Source organism: Saimiri boliviensis, chromosome 20 (assembly GCF_048565385.1).
Source record: "Saimiri boliviensis isolate mSaiBol1 chromosome 20, mSaiBol1.pri, whole genome shotgun sequence".
NCBI lineage: Eukaryota > Metazoa > Chordata > Mammalia > Primates > Cebidae > Saimiri > Saimiri boliviensis.
Window position 1 is genome coordinate 35,156,598 of NC_133468.1, and position 18,270 is coordinate 35,174,867.

The following is an 18,270-nucleotide window of genomic DNA, read 5'->3' on the forward strand; positions in this document are numbered from 1 at the left end:
TGGGTCGAGCAGCCTGGCCTGCCCCGCAAAGGCTGGCTGTGTTCCTGCTCACCTTTCCTCTGGTTGCCCTCAGGTTGGTGGCCTCTGGTTCCTTTGAGTCCCCTTCTGCAGCCTCTGCCTCCCCCTGCCTCCCTCCCAGCGTCCTCTGTCCCGGATCAGGTCTAGTTTTGTTTTTTGTTTGTTTGTTTGTTTCTGAGATGGAGTCTCGCTCTGTCACCCAGGCTGGAGTGCGGTGGCACCATCTCAGCTCACAGCAGCCTCTGCCTCCCGGGTTCAAGTGATTCTCCGGCCTCAGCCTCCCGAGTAGCTGGGATGACAGGCACCAGCCACTAAGCCTGGCTAATTTTTCTGTTTTTTGTTTTTGTTTTTGTTTTTTGAGATGGAGTCTTGCTCTATGGCCTAGGCTGGAGTGCAGTGGCGTGATCTCAGCTCACCGCAACCTCCGCCTCCCGGGTTCTCGCAATTCCCCTGCCTCAGCCTTCCAAGTAGATGGGACTACCAGACGCACGCCACCACGCCCGGCTAATTTTTTGTATTTTGGTAGAGACAGGGTTTCGCCGTGTTAACCAGGCTGGTCTCGAACTACTGAGTTAAGGCAATCCTCCCGCCTCAGCCTCCCAAAGTGCTGGGATTACAGATGTGAGCCACCATACCCAGCCAGATTTTGGGGTCCGCTTCCGTCTCAGCAGCCCCTAGCTGGCCTGTCTCCCCAAATTGCAGCCCTCCCCTGCCCCCACTGCCAGTTCACTGCTGCCCTCAGCTCTCGGAGCGGTCTTGCTGGCGTGCTGGTCTGATTGTGGAGGACCCCTGGCTTAGAGCCTCTCTGTGGGTCCCCATCCCTTCAGCCTGATCGCTGGGGCACGTCCGGGAGGCGCTGCCTGTCTCTCATGCTCTCTGGCTGCCCCCGCTGCCTTCCAGCCCCACCAGATCCTTGGCTGTTGGGTGCACCTGGCAGAATGCGGTCAGTTTCCCTTGCCGGATCTCAGACCCTCTGCCCCGAGGGTGCTCCCTGCCTGGGCTCCTGGTTACGGGGCCCTTCCTCTTCCACGAGGTCCTGTTGTACCTGGTGCCTTAGGGATTGTGGCCTATGGGCAGGGGCTGTGCTGAGCCCACCTCTGAGGCCCGATTGTGGGGACTGCGGGTTACACCTCAGGAAGTGGTGGCCATGAGCACCCCAGCCGCTGGGACCCCCGAAGGCCCTGGAGAGAATGGGCTCTGGTGAAGGCTGGGTGTGACCTAACCCAGCCGGCAGCCGCATCCCTGCCAAGCCCAGCCCCTCCGGAGTGAGCCACGTCCGGGGTCTCTGCAGGCGTGCCTGCTTCCTGGCGCCCGCCTCCCTCGCCCCAGGAGGAGGCTCACCCGCCAAACCGAGACGGGCTTTCCGCTGCTCTATTTGGCACCTGTCCCCCTCTGCCAGGGCTCTGATTGGCAGACAGTTCCGAGGCTGCAGCCTGCCACCCCCGGGCAGCTGAAATGGAAACCCTGAAATGCCACCAGGGCTTGTCTCTGGGAAACAGCGGCGGGGGGGGGGGGTGGCACAAAAGGGGTCCTGTTGGTCTGAATGCCACCCCGCCCTCGCCTGTCTGTCCTGGGCACCAGGGCCTCCAGAGAGTAGTGACAGTTCCCTTCCCGGAGAGCTGGGCACGCTCCTGGGGTGTCTTCTCTGCCTCACTCTCAGGAGGTGGTGACATGTACCCCGTTTTACAGGTGATGAAAAAGCTCTCTCTGGGCCAGGGAGGGGCTCACAGCCACTCGGGGTAGGTGTGGGGTTTGGGGCTGGGGCGCGCCACGCTTCCCCGCCTCCCACATCAGCCACACTGTGGCCAGGGGCCAATTTATCATCGAGACCCAGGGTTTTGCAAGACTCCCTCTCTCTTCCTCTGTCCCACCAGCGCAGCTGAGTCACACAGGGCTGGTGGCCTCCCCCCCTCCCTGTGCACCATTCTCCCCCTCCCCTTCCGGGTGCTCCCCGGGGCAGGGGGCTGCCTCCCCCGCGTGCCCTTCTCCCCTCCACAGCAAGGGCGGCCGGGCCCGGCTGAATGCCGCCTTGGTTCTCCTTCCCTGCCAGCTCTTTGGTCCCCTTTGTGAGCGGTGGCAGGCGGACGCTGTCCCCAGAGGCCAGGGGGCTCACAAATGTTATTCCAGGGCTGGGCTGGGCTGGGCGGGACGGGAGGTAGGGAAGGGCCAGGCCCGGGTCTGATTCCAGGACAGCCACTTATCAGATGCCCACTGCCTTGTCCGGGGGCTGGGGGGGCACTCCTGAGGCCACATTTGAGCCACGCCTGGTAGATAGTGGCTTCTGCATCCTGGAGACTGCTGGGCGCTCGGGAGGGCCGGAGGGCAATTATGGGAGCGTCCCCTGGGAGGAGTGTTTCTGGGGATTTGTGGCCCAAAGGCCCTTGACCTCTGGGTTGCTGTAGGTGTGCTCTTCTGGGAGTTCCAGATCATGGCACATGCCTGTAATCCCAGCTACTGGGGAGGCTGATGTGGAAGGATCGCTTGAGCCCAGGAGGTCGAGGCTGCAGTCAGCGTGATCATGCCACCACACACCGGCCTAGGTGACAGAGACCTGTCTCCGTTCTAAAATAAAAATGAAGGCTGATCGTGGTGTCTCACTCCCGTAATCCCAGCACTTTGGCAGACCGAGACAGGAGGGTCCTTTGAGTCCAGGAGTTTGAGTCCAACTTGGGCAACATGGTGAGACTCCGTCTCTGCAAAATATAAAAAATTAGCTGGGCATGGTGGCACACGCCTTTCGTCCCAGCTACCCTGGAGGCTGAGGTGGGAGGATCACTTAAGCCCAAGAGTTTCTGAGGCTACAGTGAGTCATGATTGCACCATTATACTCAACCTGGGAGACAGAGTGAAACCCTGTCTCAAAAAATAAAAAATAAAATAAAATAAAATAGCTGCCCTACTTTTGTTTGTACATGCACTGGTTGATGCCCATTTCACATTTCACTTTTGGGCTGTTACAAATAAAGGTGGCATGAACACTTGTTTAAAAAACTTTCTGTGGACACATGTTTTTGCTTCTCTTGCATGGTTGGGTTATATGGTGTGTGTATATATATATGTATGTATTTTTTTTTGAGATGGAGTTTTGCTCTTGTTACCCAGGCTGGAGTAAAATGGCATGACCTTGGCTCACCACAACCTCTGCCTCCCAGGTTCAAGTGATTCTCCTGCCTCAGCCTCCGCAGTAGCTGGGATTACAGGCATGCACCACCACGCCCAGCTAATGTTTTGTATTTTTTTTTTTAGTAGAGATGGGATTTCTCCCTGTTGGTCAGGCTGGTCTCAAACTCCCAAACTCAGGTGATCCGCCCGCCTCGGCCTCCCAAAGTTCTAGGATTATAGGTGTGAGCCACTTCGCCTCGCGGTAGGTTTATTTTTTTTATTTTTTATTTTTTTGAGACGGAGTTTCGCTCTTGTTACCCAGGCTGGAGTGCAATGGTGCGATCTCGGCTCACCGCAACCTCTGCCTCCTGGGTTCAGGCAATTCTCCTGCCTCAGCCTCCTGAGTAGCTTGGATTACAGGCACGCGCCACCATGCCCAGCTAATTTTTTGTATTTTTAGTAGAGACGGGGTTTCACCATGTTGACCAGGATGGTCTCGATCTCTTGACCTCGTGATCCACCCGCCTCAGCCTCCCAAAGTGCTGGGATTACAGGTTTGAGCCACTTCGCCTGGGTAGGTTTATTTTTAACTTTTTTTTTTTTTTTTTTTTTTTTTTGAGACAAGATCTCACTTTGTCTTCCAGGCTGGAGTGCAGTGGCACAATCTTGGCTCACTGCAACCTCTGCCTCCCAGGTTCAAGCAATTCTCATGCCTTAGCTTCCCAAGTAGCTGGGAGTGCAGGCGTGCGCCACCACACCCTGCTAATTGCTTTTGGATTTCTGGCAGAGATGGAGTTTCACCACGTTGCCCACACTGGTCTCCAACTGCTGAGCTCAAGCTATGTGCCTGCGTCAGGCTCCTTTTTTTAACTTTTTTTTTTTTTTTTTTTTTAAAGACAGAGTCTTGCTCTGTTGTCTAACCTGGAGTTCAGTGGCTCAATCTGGGCTCACTGTAACCTTTGCTTCCCAGGTTCAAGCGATTCTTCCACCTCAGCTTCCCGAGTAGCTGGGAATACAGGTGCCTACCACCACGCCCGGCTAATTTTTGTATCTTTAGTAAAGTTACGTTTTCACCATGTTGGCCAGGCTGGCCTCAAACTTCTGACCTCAGGTTATCCACCCGCCTCGGCCTCCCAGAGTGCTGGGATTCCAGGTGTGAGTCACTGCACCCAGCCACTATTTTTAACTTTTTTTTTGAGATGAAGTCTTGCTCTATTACCTAGGCTATAGCGCAGTGGCACGATCTCAGCTCGTGGCATCCTCCACTGCCTGGGTTCAAGCGATTCCCCTGCCTCAGCCTCCTGAGTAGCTGGGACTACAGGTGTGTGCCACCGTGCCTCGCTAATTTTTTTGTACTTTAGTGGAGACAGGGTGTCACCATGTTGACCATGATGGTCTCCATCTCCTGACCTCATGATCTGCCTGCCTCAGCCTCCTGAAGTGCTGGGATTACAGGCGTGAGCCACCACACCCGGCCCTATTTTTTACTTTTTAAGAAACTGCCCAACTGTTTTCCAAAGTGGTTGTACCTTTTTTTTTTTTTTTAACTTTTTTTTTTTTTTTTTTTGAGACATAGTCTTGCTCTGTTGCCCAGGCTGGAGTGCAGTGGCGTGATCTTGGCTCACCACAACCTCTGCCTTCCAGGTTCAAGTGATTCCCCTGCCTCAACCTCCTGAGTAGCTGGGACTACAGTTGCCCATCACCATGCCCAGCTAAGTTTTGTATTTTTAGTAGAAACAGGGTTTCACCATGTTGGCCAGGCTGGTCTCGATCTCTTGACCTCATGATCTGCCCGCCCTGGCCTCCCAAGCATTTTTTATTTCCAATAACACTATAGGCATTGTGGTTGTTCTGTGTCCTCATCAGCACTTGGTATTGTCAGCTTTTAAAATGTTTAGCCATTCCCCTTGGTGGGAAGTGGTAGCTCTTGTGGTTTTGATCTGATCTTTTCATGTGCTTACAAACTGTTTGGATATCTTCTTTGGTGAAATGTTTATTTAGACCTTTCGCTCATTTTTCACGGGGTTGTTGTCTTCTTAGTGAGTTGCAGAATTCCTTATGTTTCCTGAATACCAGCCCTGGCTGGGCGTGGTGGCTCACACCTGAAATCCCAGCACTTTCAGAGGCGGAGGCAGGAGGACTGCTTGAGCCGGGAGTTTGAGACCAGCCTGGGCAATGTAGCTAGACTCATTCTCTACAGAAAATAAAAACAATTGTCCAGGCACGGTAGTGTGCACCTGTAGTCCTAGCTACTCAGGAGGCTGAGACAGGAGGATCGTTGAGCCCAGGAGTTGGAGGCTGCAGTGAGCTGTGATTGTGTCACTGCACTCCAGCCTGGGTGATAGAGCAAGACCCCATCTCAAGACAAATAAAAAACAAAAGAAAGAAAAAGAAAAGAATCCAAGTCTGGGCCGGGCACGGTGGCTTGTACCTGTAGTCCCAGCACACTGGGAGGCTGAGGCATGTGGATCCTTTGAGGTCAGGAGTTCAAGAGCAGCCTGGCCAACACGGTGAAATTCCGTCTCTACTAAAAATAGAAAAATTAGCTGATGTGGTGGCACAGGCCTGTCGTCCCAGCTACTGGCTTGAACCTGGGAGACAGAGGTTGTTGCAGTGAGCCGAAATTACGCCACAGTGACAGAGTGAGACTCCATCTCCAAAAAAAAAGAGTGCAAGTTTGTTATTAGATATGATTTATAGCTGTTTTCTCTGTGGAAGGATTTTTGGGCAGAGAAGAGGCCCCGGGGGGGTTCAGGATGCGGAGGGAGTTCCTTGCACCTCACGTGAGTCCCGGCAACGCGCTGTCTTCTCTGCATCAGGAATTCCTAGGTGAGAGGGTGGCCCAACCGGGCCACAGGAGCAGGAAGCTTGTTTGGTCACCCACAGGGTGGAACATTTATGGTCACCGGAGACCACTCCCACCCACCTTTGCTGGCATCGGAGTTGCTGACCCAGCCTAACCAAGCTCTCAGAGAGCTGTGCCCAAAGCCCACAGTCCAGCTCCCTGAGTGAACGAGCCACCAGGAGGGCCAGGTTCTGGGGACTAAGGGAGCAGCTTCGTACTCTAGCATGATTGACTCCCGATCCTCAGAATTCCCAGGGCACCAGGGGCGTTGGAATGTTGGATTTGCCAGGCCCTGAGGGCCAGGGCTGACAGACATGCCCAGTGTTCTCGTGGGCTCACCAGGGCGTGTCGGCTCCACTGCTGTGTGCCCGGGGGCAGCTCGTTCTCCTCTGCTCCTGTAGCTGCCAGCCTGAGGGAGGAGGTAATCCTTCACTCGGATGCGTTGCTGACTCATTGGATGGTCTGAGAACACATCACGCATTCCTGCCGTGAGCATTGTAGGTTGGCTTCCGTATTCATCAGAACTTTTTGGAAATGCAAGTGACAGTGTCCCTCAAATAGGTTTAGGGGGAAAAAAAAAGGCCAGGAACAGTGACACAGGCCTGTAATCCCTGCACTTTGGGAGGCTGAGGCAGGAGGATTGCTTGAGGTCATCAGTTCGAGACCAGTCTGGCCAAGATGGCAGAAACCCCATCTCTACTAAAATACAAAAATTAGCCAGGCCTGGTGGCAGGCACCTGTAGTCTGAGCTACTTGGAGGCCGAGGCAGGAGAATTGCTTGAACCCAGGAGATGGAGGTTGCAGTGAGCCAAGATCACGCCACTGCACTCCAGCGTGGGTGACAAAGTGAGACTCTGTCTCAAAAAAAAAGGGACTGAGTGCGGTGGCTCATGCCCATAATCCCTGAATTGTGGGAAGCAGAGGTGGGAGGATCACTTGAGGTCAGGAGTTCGAGACCAGCCTGGCCAACATGGCAAAACCACGTCTTTACTAAAAATATGAAAATTAGTCAGGCATTGTGACAGGTGCCTATAATCCCAGCTACTCAGGAGGCTGCGGCAGGAGAATCACTTGAACCTGGGAGGTGGAGGTTGCAGTGAGCTGAGATGGTGTCACTGCACTCCAGCCTGGGCGAGAAAGTGAGAGTCCGTCTCAAAAATAAATAAATTTTAGAAAAAGACATAAAACTTTCTTTTGCTTCTGAGGTTACTCTATTAGCAAGTATCACACACACTTTTTTTTTTTTTTTTTTTTTTTGGCCATGATTAACATGTAATCTTTGCTTTTAGGCCTTTAAAAAAATACTTCATTTTTATTATTTGTAGAGAACAGGGTCTCACTGTGTTGCCCAGGTGGATCTTGAACTCCTGAGCTCCTAGGCTCAAGTGATCCTCCTCCCTTGGCTTCACAAAGTGCTGGGATTACAGACATGAGCTGCCACACCTGGCTCTTTTTTTCTTCTTTTTCCTTTCTTCTTTCTTTCCTTTTTGAGATGGAGCCTCACTCTGTCACCCAGGCTGGAGTGCAGTGGTGCAATCTCGGCTCACTGCAACCTCTGCCTCCTGGGTTCAAGTGATTCTCCTGCCTCAGCCTCCCGAGTAGCTGGGACTACAGGTGCCCGCCACCACACCCAGCTAATTATTGTATTTTTAGTAGAGATGGGGTTTCTGCCATATTGGTCAGGCTGGTCTCGAAGTCCTGACCTCAGGTGATCTACCCACGTCAGCCTCTCAAAGTGCTGGGATTACAGGCATGAGCCACTTCACCTGGCCTTTTCTTTTTCTTTTTTTTTCTGGTAGAGATGAGGTTTCTCCATGTTGGTCAGGCTGGTCTCGAACTCAGGTGATCCACCTGTCTCGGTCTCCCAAAGTGCTGGGATTACAGGTGTGAGCCACTATGCCCAGCCTTTTTTTAAAAAAAATTTAAGTTCTGGGGTGCATGTGCAGGATGCGCAGGTTCGTAGGTAAATGTGTGTCATGGTGGATTGCTGCACCTATCAACCCATCACCTAGGTAGTAAGCCCAACATGCATTAGCTATTATTCCTGATGCTCTCCCTCCCTACCCCCCATCCCCCTCCGGGGTGTGGTTCCCCTCCCTGTGTCCATGCGTTCTCGTTGTTCAACTCCCACTTCTACGTGAGAACATGCGGTGTTTGGTTTTCCGTTCCTGCATTAGTTTGCTAAGGACAATGGCTTCCAGCTCTATCCATGACCCTGCAAAGGACATCATCTTGTTCTGTTTTATAACATTTTTTTTTTTTTTTTTGAGACAAAGTCTTGCTCTGTTGCCCAGGCTGGAGTGCAGTGGTGCCGTCATAGCTCACTGCAGCCTAAGCCTCCCAGGCTCAAGCAGTCCTGCCTCTGCCCCCCAAGTAGCTGGGACTACAGGCATGTGCCACCATGCCCAGCTAATTTTTTTTTTTGTTTTTTTTTTTTGTTTTTTTGTTTTTTTGTTTTTTTTTTGAGACGGAGTTTCTCCCTTGTTACCCAGGCTGGAGTGCAATGGCGCGATCTCGGCTCACCGCAACCTCCGCCTCCTGGGTTCAGGCAATTCTCCTGCCTCAGCCTCCTGAGTAGCTGGGATTACAGGCACGCACCACCATGCCCAGCTAATTTTTTGTATTTTTAGTAGAGACGGGGTTTCACCATGTTGACCAGGATGGTCTCGATCTCTCGACCTTGTGATCCACCCGCCTCGGCCTCCCAAAGTGCTGGGATTACAGGCTTGAGCCACCGCGCCCGGCCGTCCCAGCTAATTTTTTATTTTTCGTTTTCTGTAGAGACAAAGTCTTGCTAAGCTACTAAGGATGGTTTCGAACTCCTGGCCTCAATCGACCCCCCATCTCGACCTCTCAAAGTGTGGGGATTACAGATGTGAGTCACTGCCCACAGCCTTTTTAGGGCTTTTTTTGGGGGGGGTGGGGGGGAAGTCTCGCTCTGTCATCCAGGCTGGAGAGCAGTAGTGGGACCTCGGCTCACTGCACCCGCCACTTCCCGGGTTCAGGTAATTCTTGTGCGTCAGCCTCCCAAGTAGCTGGGAACACAGGCACGTGCTATCCAGCCTGGCTAATTTTTGTATTCTTAGAAGACACGAGGTTTCACCATGTTGGCCAGGCTGGTCTCGAACTCCTGACCTCAACTAATCCACTCACCTTGGTCTCCCACAGTGCTGGGATTATAGGCATGAGCCACTGTGCCTGGCCCCTTTTAGGTCTTCTAATGACCATAGTCAGCATGGAGCTCACTCTTTGGAGGGTTTCCCTCTGTTGCCCAGGCTGGTGTGCACTAGAGCTCATTGCAGCCTCAATCTCCAGGGCTCACGTGATCCTCCAGCCTCAGCCTCCCAGACTCCTGGGATGACAGGCCACTGTGCCCAGTCTAAAAGTGGTTTGTCTGGGCATGGTGGCTCATGCCTGTAATCCCAGCACTTTGGGGGAGGCCAAGGTGGGCAGATCACCTGAGGTCGGGAGTTCGAGACCAGTCTGATCAACATGGAGAAACCCCGTTTCTACTAAAAATACAACATTAGTTGAGCGTGGTGGTGCATGCCTGTAATCCCAGCAACTCTGGAGGCTGAGGCAGGAGAATCACTTGAACCCGGGAGGTGGAGGTTGTGATGAGCTGAGATCATGCCATTGCACTCCAGCTTTGGCAACAAGAGCGAAACTCCGTCTCAAAAAAGTGGTCGTTGCAAACAGCTTGATGGTTGCTTGTGGCATAGAAGATGAAACAACATCTTTCCATTATAATATATTTCTGCAACCAAAAATAAATAAAGACACAAAGCCTTCCTGGTGGAAAGGCAGACAGAGGGCGTGGCTAGATGACGTCCTGGTGCGGAGTTGAAGCAGATGACCCCACACCAGGATGTAAGGGCGTAAGGCACGAGCCTCTCTGTGTTTGTCCAGCCCCTGGGATAGAGGGGCGGTGCTGGGATGATGAGGCTGGGAACGGGAACATGGCTCATGTGGCAAGGGAGCAGTGAGCTGATAGGTTCAGTCGGCTGTGGCCTCTGCCAGCCCACATCAGGAGGGATGTGTCTTGCTCGGTGGCCCTTGAGGTCTGGGGGCCGTTGGGAAGTGATGATGCAATGTCTTCTGTCTCTGCCCGCAGGTGAGTGAAGGTGGCAGAGAGGATGTGACTGACATTCACCCTTGTCCACCTGCCCAGTGGCACCGCCATGCAGAAGCCCAGTGGTCTGAAGCCCCCCGGCCGCGGGGGTAAGCACTCCAGTCCTATGGGCCGGACGTCCACCGGGTCAGCTTCATCCTCGGCAGCGGCAGCCACTGGCTCCAAGGAAGGTACGTGGTGCCAAGGATCGGTGGGGTGACGGGACAGGCTACATGGGATGAGCGGTCTTCCAGAAGAGCCCCAGGAGCACGGGCCGCTCTGTGACCAGTCTGGTGGGGGTGGGGGACGCTGAGCATCATGAGCTCCTGTAATGGGGCCTGATCAGCGCCGGGGAGGTCACCAGAGGCTTCCCCAGGGAGGGGACATGGAAGTTGAGGTCTGGAGGGTGAATAGCAGATTCACTGGTGGAAGAGGATAGGGGCCGGGCGCAGTGGGTCACACCTGTAATCCCAGCACTTTGAGAGGCCAAGGTGGGCGGGATCACTTGAGGTCAGGAGTTCGAGACCAGCCCGGCCAACATGGTGAAACCCCTCCTCTACAAAAATTATAAAAATTAGCTGGGCATGGTGGCACGTGCCTGTCATCCCAGCTACTCGGGAGGCTGAGGCAGGAGAATCACTTGCACCTGGGAGGCGGAGGTTGCGGTGAGCCGAGATCGCGCCATTGTACTCCAGCCTGGGGAACAGAGTGAGGCTTCATCTCAGAAAGGGGGAAGGATATTCCAGGTAGAGGGAACAGCACGTGCGAAGTCTCAGAGGCAGAAAGGAGCATCATGAGTACAAAAGCGGGAGAGAACGTGGGTGCGGCTGGGGCAGTCTGCTGTGATGCAGGTGGACCTGGGCCACTTGGAGGTGTGCAGGGAGCTTCATTTTCACCCTAATAATGGAGAGCTACAGGAGGGTTTTAAACCACGATCGGTATGATGGAAGAAATGAGAAGCAATTTCTTACCCATTCTCTGGGGTTTAAAAAATTGTGATTGAGCTGGGCATGGAAGCTCACACCTGTAATCACAGCACTTTGGGAGGCCGAGGTGGGAGGATCACTTAGGGTAAGGAGTTCAAGGCCAGCCTGGCCAATGTGGTGAAACCCCATCTTTACTAAAAATACAAAAATTAGCCAAACGTGGTGGTGCGTGTCTCTAATCCCAGCTTTTTTGGAGGCTGAGGCGGTGGCTCATGCCTGTAATCCCAGCACTTTGGGAGGCCAAGGCTGGCGGATTATTTGAGGTCAGGAGTTCGAGACCAGCCTGGCCCACAAGACGAAACTCCGTCTCTACCCTAAAAATACTAAAAATACAAAAATTAGCCAGATGTGGTGGCACGTGTCTGTAGTCCCAGCTACTTGGGAGGCCGAGGCATGAGAATCAGTTGGACTCAGGAGGCGGAGGCTGCAGTGAGCTGAGATCATGCCACTGTACTCCAGCCTGGGCAACAGAACAAGACTCTGTCTCAAAAAAAAAAAAAAAAAAAATAGTAAAAGGAAAGAGAAGCCAGCATGGTGGTTCACACCTGTAACCCCAGCACAGCACTTTGGGAGGCTGAGGCCAGAGGAACACTTGAGCCTAGGAGTTCCAGACCTGCCTGGGAAACATAGTGAGGCCCCATCCCTACAAAAAAAAGTTTAAAAATTAGCCAGGAATAGTGGTGTGTGACTGTAGTCCCTAGTACTCGGGAGGCTGAGGTGGGAGGATTGCTTGAGCCCCGGGGTTGGAGGCTGCCGTGAGCCGTGATCACACCATAGCACTCCAGCCTGAGTGACAGAGCGAGACCCTAAAAAAAAAGAGAGAAAGAAGGAAACTCTGGCTGGAGAGGAGTGTGAAGAGGCGAGGAAGGCCAGCAGAGGCAGACCTGAAGGACTCGGGGTTTGGGTTTGTTTTACGAGCGGTGGGGGCCGGGCACAGTGACTCAAGCCTATAATCCCAGCTCTTTCAGAGGCTGAGGTGGGAGGATCGCTTGAAGTTAGGAGACCAGCCTGGCCAACAGGATGAAACCCCGTCTCTACTAAAAATAGAAAAATTAGCTGGTCGTGGTGGCGGGTGCCTGTAATCGCAGCCACTGGGGAGGCTGAGGAAGGAGAATCACTTGAACCCAGGAGGCAGAGGTTGCAGTGGACTGAGATTGCGACACTGTATTCCAGCCTGGGCAACAAAGCAAGACTCCATCTTGAAAGAAAAAAAAAAAGTAAGAAAGAATAAGAAAAAAGAGTGGTGGGGGCCAGGCACGGTGACTCAAGCCCGTAATCCCAGCCCTTTGGGAGGCTGAGGTGGGAGGATCGCTTGAGCAGTAGAGTTTGGGAGCAGCCTGGGCTACACAGCAAGACCTCATCTCTACTAAAAAAAAAAAAAAAAAAATTAGTCTGGCACTGTGGCGCAAGCCTGGGGTCCCAGTTGCTCGGGAGACTGAGGTAAGAGATTCACTTGAGCCCTGGAGGTGGAGGCTGCAGGGAGCCGTGATCACACCGCTGCACTCCAGCCTGGGCGACTGAACCAGACTGACTCAAAAAGGAAAGGATGGTGGGAGCGGCTGGAGGGCGCCAGCAGGAGTGACTGCACCCTGTTCGCTCCCCTGGGCCACGTGCAGAGGATGGATTGTGGGGTTAAGAGCCAGGTGGGGATGCCAGTGAGCAGGCTGTGGCTATCCAAGTGAGGACATCTGTGCTCACAGCTGGGTTCTGGGAGGCCCAGGTGGGCTCATGAGTGGGCAATCAGGGAAGACTTCCTGGAAGAAGGCTGAGTGAGCTCAGCCTTTGAGGATAGGTGCAGGGCAGTGGATGGAGTTTGAAAATGAGCAGAGGAGGAGGAAGGACCTGCAGGCAGTGGGGGAAGGGCGTGGGCGAATGCACCCAGTGTGCCGAGCCTAGTCCAGTGAGACGTAGGGCTGTGTAGCCTAATAGCTGGAGAAGGGTGCCGGCCCGGCCCAATCCTGGGGCTGGGGTGTGGCGTGCAGCGAGACAGTCTTAGTGAACCTTGTGGTTCTTTCCCCTGTATTCCTCCCTGATCTAGAGAGGCCCCAGTGCTGGCTGTGATCCAGCTCTCACGCCCTTCCTAACCCTGCTCCTGCTGTGTGACCCTGGGAGAGGGACTTAACCTCTCTGAGTCACAAATGGGATAATAGCATCTCCCTGATGGAATCAAGTGAGTTAATGAACCCGAAGGGCCAGCAGGTAGAAAACTCATTAAAGATTAATTTCTGATTTCTTTTCCTTTCGCCCATGCATCATCTCATTATAGGAAAATTTGCAAGTGATAAGAGAAAAAAATGTCCATTAGCCTCTAACCTTCCCCCTTCCCCCTTCCCACTTAACCCAATCACTTTACAGCATAGCCAGGGTTCCGTTAATGGTGGACCCTGTTTGCCCTAGTCCCAGGAGATTCTAGCGGAGCTGAACATTTCCTGTTGCCGACGCTGGCGGTTCCTGAGTTTTAGCCATTGTCATGTTGCAGTGCAATTATTATTATTTTTTAAAATAAAAAATAAAAAGGCCAGATACGGTGGCTCGCACCTGTCATCCCAGCACTTAGGGAGGCTGACGTGGGCGGATCACCGGAGGTCGGGAGTTTGAGACCAGCCTGACCAACATGGAAAAACCCCATCTCTACTAAAAATACAAAATTAGCTGGGCGTGGTGGCTCATGCCTGTAATCCCAGCTACTCGGGAGGCTGAGGCGGGAGAATTGCTTGAACCAGGAGGTGAGGGGTTGTGGTCAGCCAAGATTGTGCCAAGCTGAGATGGCGCCATTGCACTCCAGCCTAGGCAACAAGAGCGAAATTCCATCTCAAAAAAAAAAAAAGAGAGAGATAGGATGTTGGCCAGGTGCGATGGCTCACTCCTGTCATCCCAGCACTTTGGGAGGTGGAGGCAGGTAGATCACCTGAGTTCAGGAGTTCGGACCAGCCTGGGCAACATAGTGAAACCCCATCTCTACTAAAAATACAAAAAATTAGCCAGGCATGGTGGTGGGTGCCCGTAATCCCAGCTACCCGAGAGGCAGAGGTTGCAGTGAGCCAAGATCACATCACTCCAAGATCACTGCACTCCAGCCTGGGCAACAGAGTGAGACTCGTCTGAAAAAAAAAGAGGCAGGAGACAGGATCTCCTTATATTGACCAGGACGCACCTCCTGGCCTCAAGCAATCCTCGCGCCTTGACCTCCCAAAATTCTAGGATTACAGGCGTCAGCCACCCCATCTGACCCAGTCTACCTTTTAAACGTTATTTTTACTGTAGCTTTTCTGTGTTTAGCTATGTTTGCTTGTTTGTTTATTTGAGACAGGGTCTCCTTCTGTTGTCAAGGCTGGAGCGCAGTGGCGCGATCTTGGCACGCTGCAACCTCCGCCTCCCAAGTTCGAGTGATTCCCACGCCTCGGCCTCCCTAGTAACTGGGATTACAGGAGCCTGCCACCATGCCTGGCTAATTTTTTGTATTTTTAGTAGAGATAGGGTCACAACATGTTAGCCAGGCTGGTCTTGAACTCCTGAACTCGAGTAATCCTCCCAAAGTGCTGGGATTGCGGGTGTGAGCCCCTGCGCCCGGCCACAAGCTGTTGTTCAAACAGCTAAATTGTGCGTTCTGCTTTTTCTCATCTTACTGCGTCCTGGTGTCATCACCTGCTGTCATTTCAGTGGTTCCCTGGAGGGAACGGACCGCAGTGTGGCCTCTGACGCGCCACTTGCTTCCTGGTCACACTGCCCGGGGGTCTGGGAGTGGGGGCGAGGACCGGGTGATCGGGCTGCCTGGGGCCCCCACCCTGCGAAGCTGTCCCAGAGAGAGGAAGCGTCCCTCCGAGAATGCCTGATTGCCTGGGGAGCCACACCTTGTGCCTGACCTTGGCGATGGTGGCAGCAGCGGCTGTGGCTGGCCTCCGTGGCGCTCTCTCCCCGTGTTGCCCCCCTGGCCACTGCCTTTACCGGGCAGAACCGGACTCCCAGGCTGGGAAGGGGGCGGCCAGCCTGGAGCAAAACTGAGTTGGCCGAGGCAACAAAACCCTGGGAGGGGGAGAGGGAGAGGCTCTGCTGCCGGGGCCACTTCTGTTCCTGTGCCAGGCTCTCCAGAAAACAACAATACAAAAGCCTCCGGGAAGAGCGACAGGTGGAAGAGCCAGGGAAGGACGGTCCCCCCAGTCCTGTTGGCCCGTTGGGCTCCTTCACCCACCCCTGCAAATGGCATCTGTTCTCTGAGGGGCTGGAGGCGGCCACACCCATCAGAGGCCGGAGCCCTGGGCAGTGGGCAGCTGGAGATGGGTCTGGCAGAGGCCGGGGCTGGTGGTGGTTTTCAGGGAGGGGAGCGTGCTGCAGTCTGCTCTGGGAACGGGGCTGTGGCTGCCTCCCAAAGCATGAGCTCAGCGTCCGGCAGAGGAGCTGGCAAAGGGACGGGGCCTGGACTGGTGCCCCTGCTGCCCACCCAGTGGACAGGGGAGGGCCTGTGTCCTCAGAGCTGTGCCACACTGGGAGCAGCATTTGAGGGCATCTCTCACACGAGGAGGTGGCGCAGGGCTACGCGGGAGAGGTGGAGCAGGTGGTCGGAGCAGGTGGGCAGGGGGGTGGTTTGGGACCCACCAAGGGGACAAAGTCCTGGGTGGAGCAGCATGGTCAGGGACCCGGCTTCGTGTCACCAAGCAAACCCTGAGGCTGCTGCGGGCAGGGCAGTTAGGGACGGCCTGGCTCCTAGGGTGGCACGAGAGCAAGGATTCAGGTGATGAGCTGGAGTCACCCTGGCTGCGGTTGAGGGAAAAGCATCCAGGCAAAGGGAGCAGAGGCTACAAAGGCCCTGAGGCCCGGCAGTGGCTCATGCCTGTAATCCCAGCACTTTGAGAGAGGCGGGCAGATCACTTGAGGTCAGGAAGTCAAGACCAGCCCGGCCATCATGGTGAATTCTCGTGTCTACTAAAAATATAAAAATTAGCTGGTGTGGGGGCCCACACCTGAAATTCCAGCTACTCGGGAGGCGGAGGTTGCAGTGAGCCATGATCAGGCCATTGCACTCCATCCTGGATGACAGAGTGAGGCTCTATCTCAAAGAGAAAAATAAAAAAGCAGGGGCGCTGGGCTGCAGTGAGAAGGGTCCTGGGTGAGGACTCGTGGGACTGATGATCCCAGAGGCCAGCCAAGTGCCACTGCCAAGCTCTCTCCCTCCACTTCCTCTTCTTTCCATTTTAAAGATGAGACCATCGGCTGGGGGTGGTGGCTCACGCCTGTAATCCCAGCACTTTAGGCCAAGGAAGGTAGATCACTTGAGGTCCGGAGTTCGAGACCAGCTTGGCCAACGTGGCGAAACCTCGTCGCTACTAAAAATAACAAACATTAGCCAGGCGGGTTGGCAGGCACCTGTCATTCCAGCCACTTGGGAGGCTGAGGCAGGAGAATGGCTTGAACCCGGAACGTGGAGGTTGCAGCGAGCCAAGATGACGCCACTCTACTCCAGCCTGGGTGACAAAGGAAGATTCTATCTAAAAAATAAAATAAAATAAAAATAAAGATGAGAGCGCTGAGGCTTGGCCTCTCAGCTGCATTGCCCAGGCTACAGGGCCAGGAGCTGAGCCTCATGCCAGACTGAGCCCCTGCTGCCTCACGGGTGGGGTGCCTGGGGACCTGAGTCCAGTCCCAGCCCCACACAGCTGGCTCATGCCCCGGACAGGTGGATGGGAGGAAAAGCTCCCTGTTCCCATTAGGTTGGTCACCGTTGTCTCCTAACTTTCCTATGGCCTTGCCTCAGGATCCAGGAGATTCGGGACAAGTGTGAGTGTGTGTGTGTCACCCACCCTTAGGTGGGGAGCGGGGCCATGTGAGGTGAGGTCCTATGTCCTGTCCCCAGCTGCCCCTCCAGGGCGCACACAGGGCTGGGCCCAGGGCGTTTTGTTTTTGTTTTCTGTTTGTTTGAGATGAAGTTACGCCCTCGTCACCCAGGCTGGCGTGCAATGGTGTGATCTCGGCTCACCTCATCTCCACCTCCCAGGTTCAAGCAATTTTCCTGCCTCAGCCTCCCAAGTAGCTGGGATTACAGGCATGGGCCACCACACCTGGCTATTTTTTTTTTTTTTTTTTTTTTTTTTTTTTTTTTTTTGTATTTTGAGTAGAAATAGGGTTTTTCCATGTTGGCCAGGCTGGTCTTGAACTCCCGACTTCAGGTGATCCGCCCACCTCAGCCTCCCAAAGTGCTGGGATTACAGGTATGAGCCACTGCACCTGGCCTTGTTTTTGTTTTTGAGATGGAGTCTCACTCTGTGGCCCAGGCTGGAGTGCAGCGGCGCTATCTCAGCTCACTGCAGCCTCCACCTCCTGGGTTCAAGCAACTGTCATATGTTGCTGGTACCAATGTAAAATGGTGCAGCTGCTTCAGGAAAGTTGGGCAGTTCTTCAAAACTTGTTTTGTTTTTATTTGTGACAGAGTCTCGCTCTGTCGCCCAGGCTGGAGTGCAATGGTGTGATCTCGGCTCACTGCAACCACTGCCTCCCGGGTTCAAGCGATTCTCCTGCCTCAGCCTCCCAAGTAGTGGGGACTACAGGCATGTGCCACCATGCCCGGCTAATTTTTCTATTTTTAGTAGAATCGGAGGCTGGGCACGGTGGCTTATGCCTGTAATCCCAGCACTTTGGGAGGCTCAGGCTGGCAGATCACCTGAGGTCAAGAGTTCGAGACTGGCCTGGCCAACATGGAGAAACCCCGTCTCTACTAAAAATACAAAATTAGCTGGGCATGGTGGTGCATGCCTGTAATCCCAGCTACTTGGGAGGCTGAGGCAGGAGAATCTCTTGAACCCGGGAGGCGGTGGTTGCGGTGAGCCGAGATCATGCCACTGCACTCCAGCCTGGGTAACAAGAGGAAGCACTATTCCCCGCCCCCACAAAAAAAGTAGAGTTGGGGTTTCACCATGTTGGCCAGGCTGGTCTTGAACTCCTGACCTCAAGTGATCTGCCTGTCTCAGCCTCCCAAGGTGCCGGGGTAACAGGTGTGCGCCAGCATTTTGGTTCTAACTCACTAGCGCAATCTCCCCGCACCCTGTGTGTGTTCCAGACCTTGGCATGAGCCGGAAGTGCCTGGGGCGGGGGCCCTACCCCACCAGAGGATGGTGTCTTTCTCTTTCCTTTCCATAAGTTTCCAGGAGCCACCCCAGCTCCAGGAGAGCAGGTGGGATTGTCCGCACTTTAAGTGACTTGTCTGAGATGTTGGGCAA

The 18,270-nt window shown here is 54.0% G+C and overlaps 1 protein-coding gene across 3 annotated transcripts in view; it reads left to right on the plus strand.

Annotated features, from left to right (window-relative positions):
• Positions 1-18,270, plus strand: part of CLIP2 (CAP-Gly domain containing linker protein 2) — an 89,444-nt gene that overhangs the window by 14,565 nt on the left and 56,609 nt on the right. For 2 of the 3 annotated variants that reach the window (XM_039460640.2, XM_039460641.2), the window contains exon 2: positions 10,080-10,267. In XM_039460640.2, coding sequence (XP_039316574.1) covers positions 10,147-10,267 — 121 coding nt within the window. In that variant the 5' untranslated portion in view covers positions 10,080-10,146. Of the gene's footprint in view, positions 1-8,746; positions 8,841-10,079; positions 10,268-18,270 lie in introns of all 3 variants that reach the window. The other variant, XM_074390501.1, reaches the window with a different exon arrangement.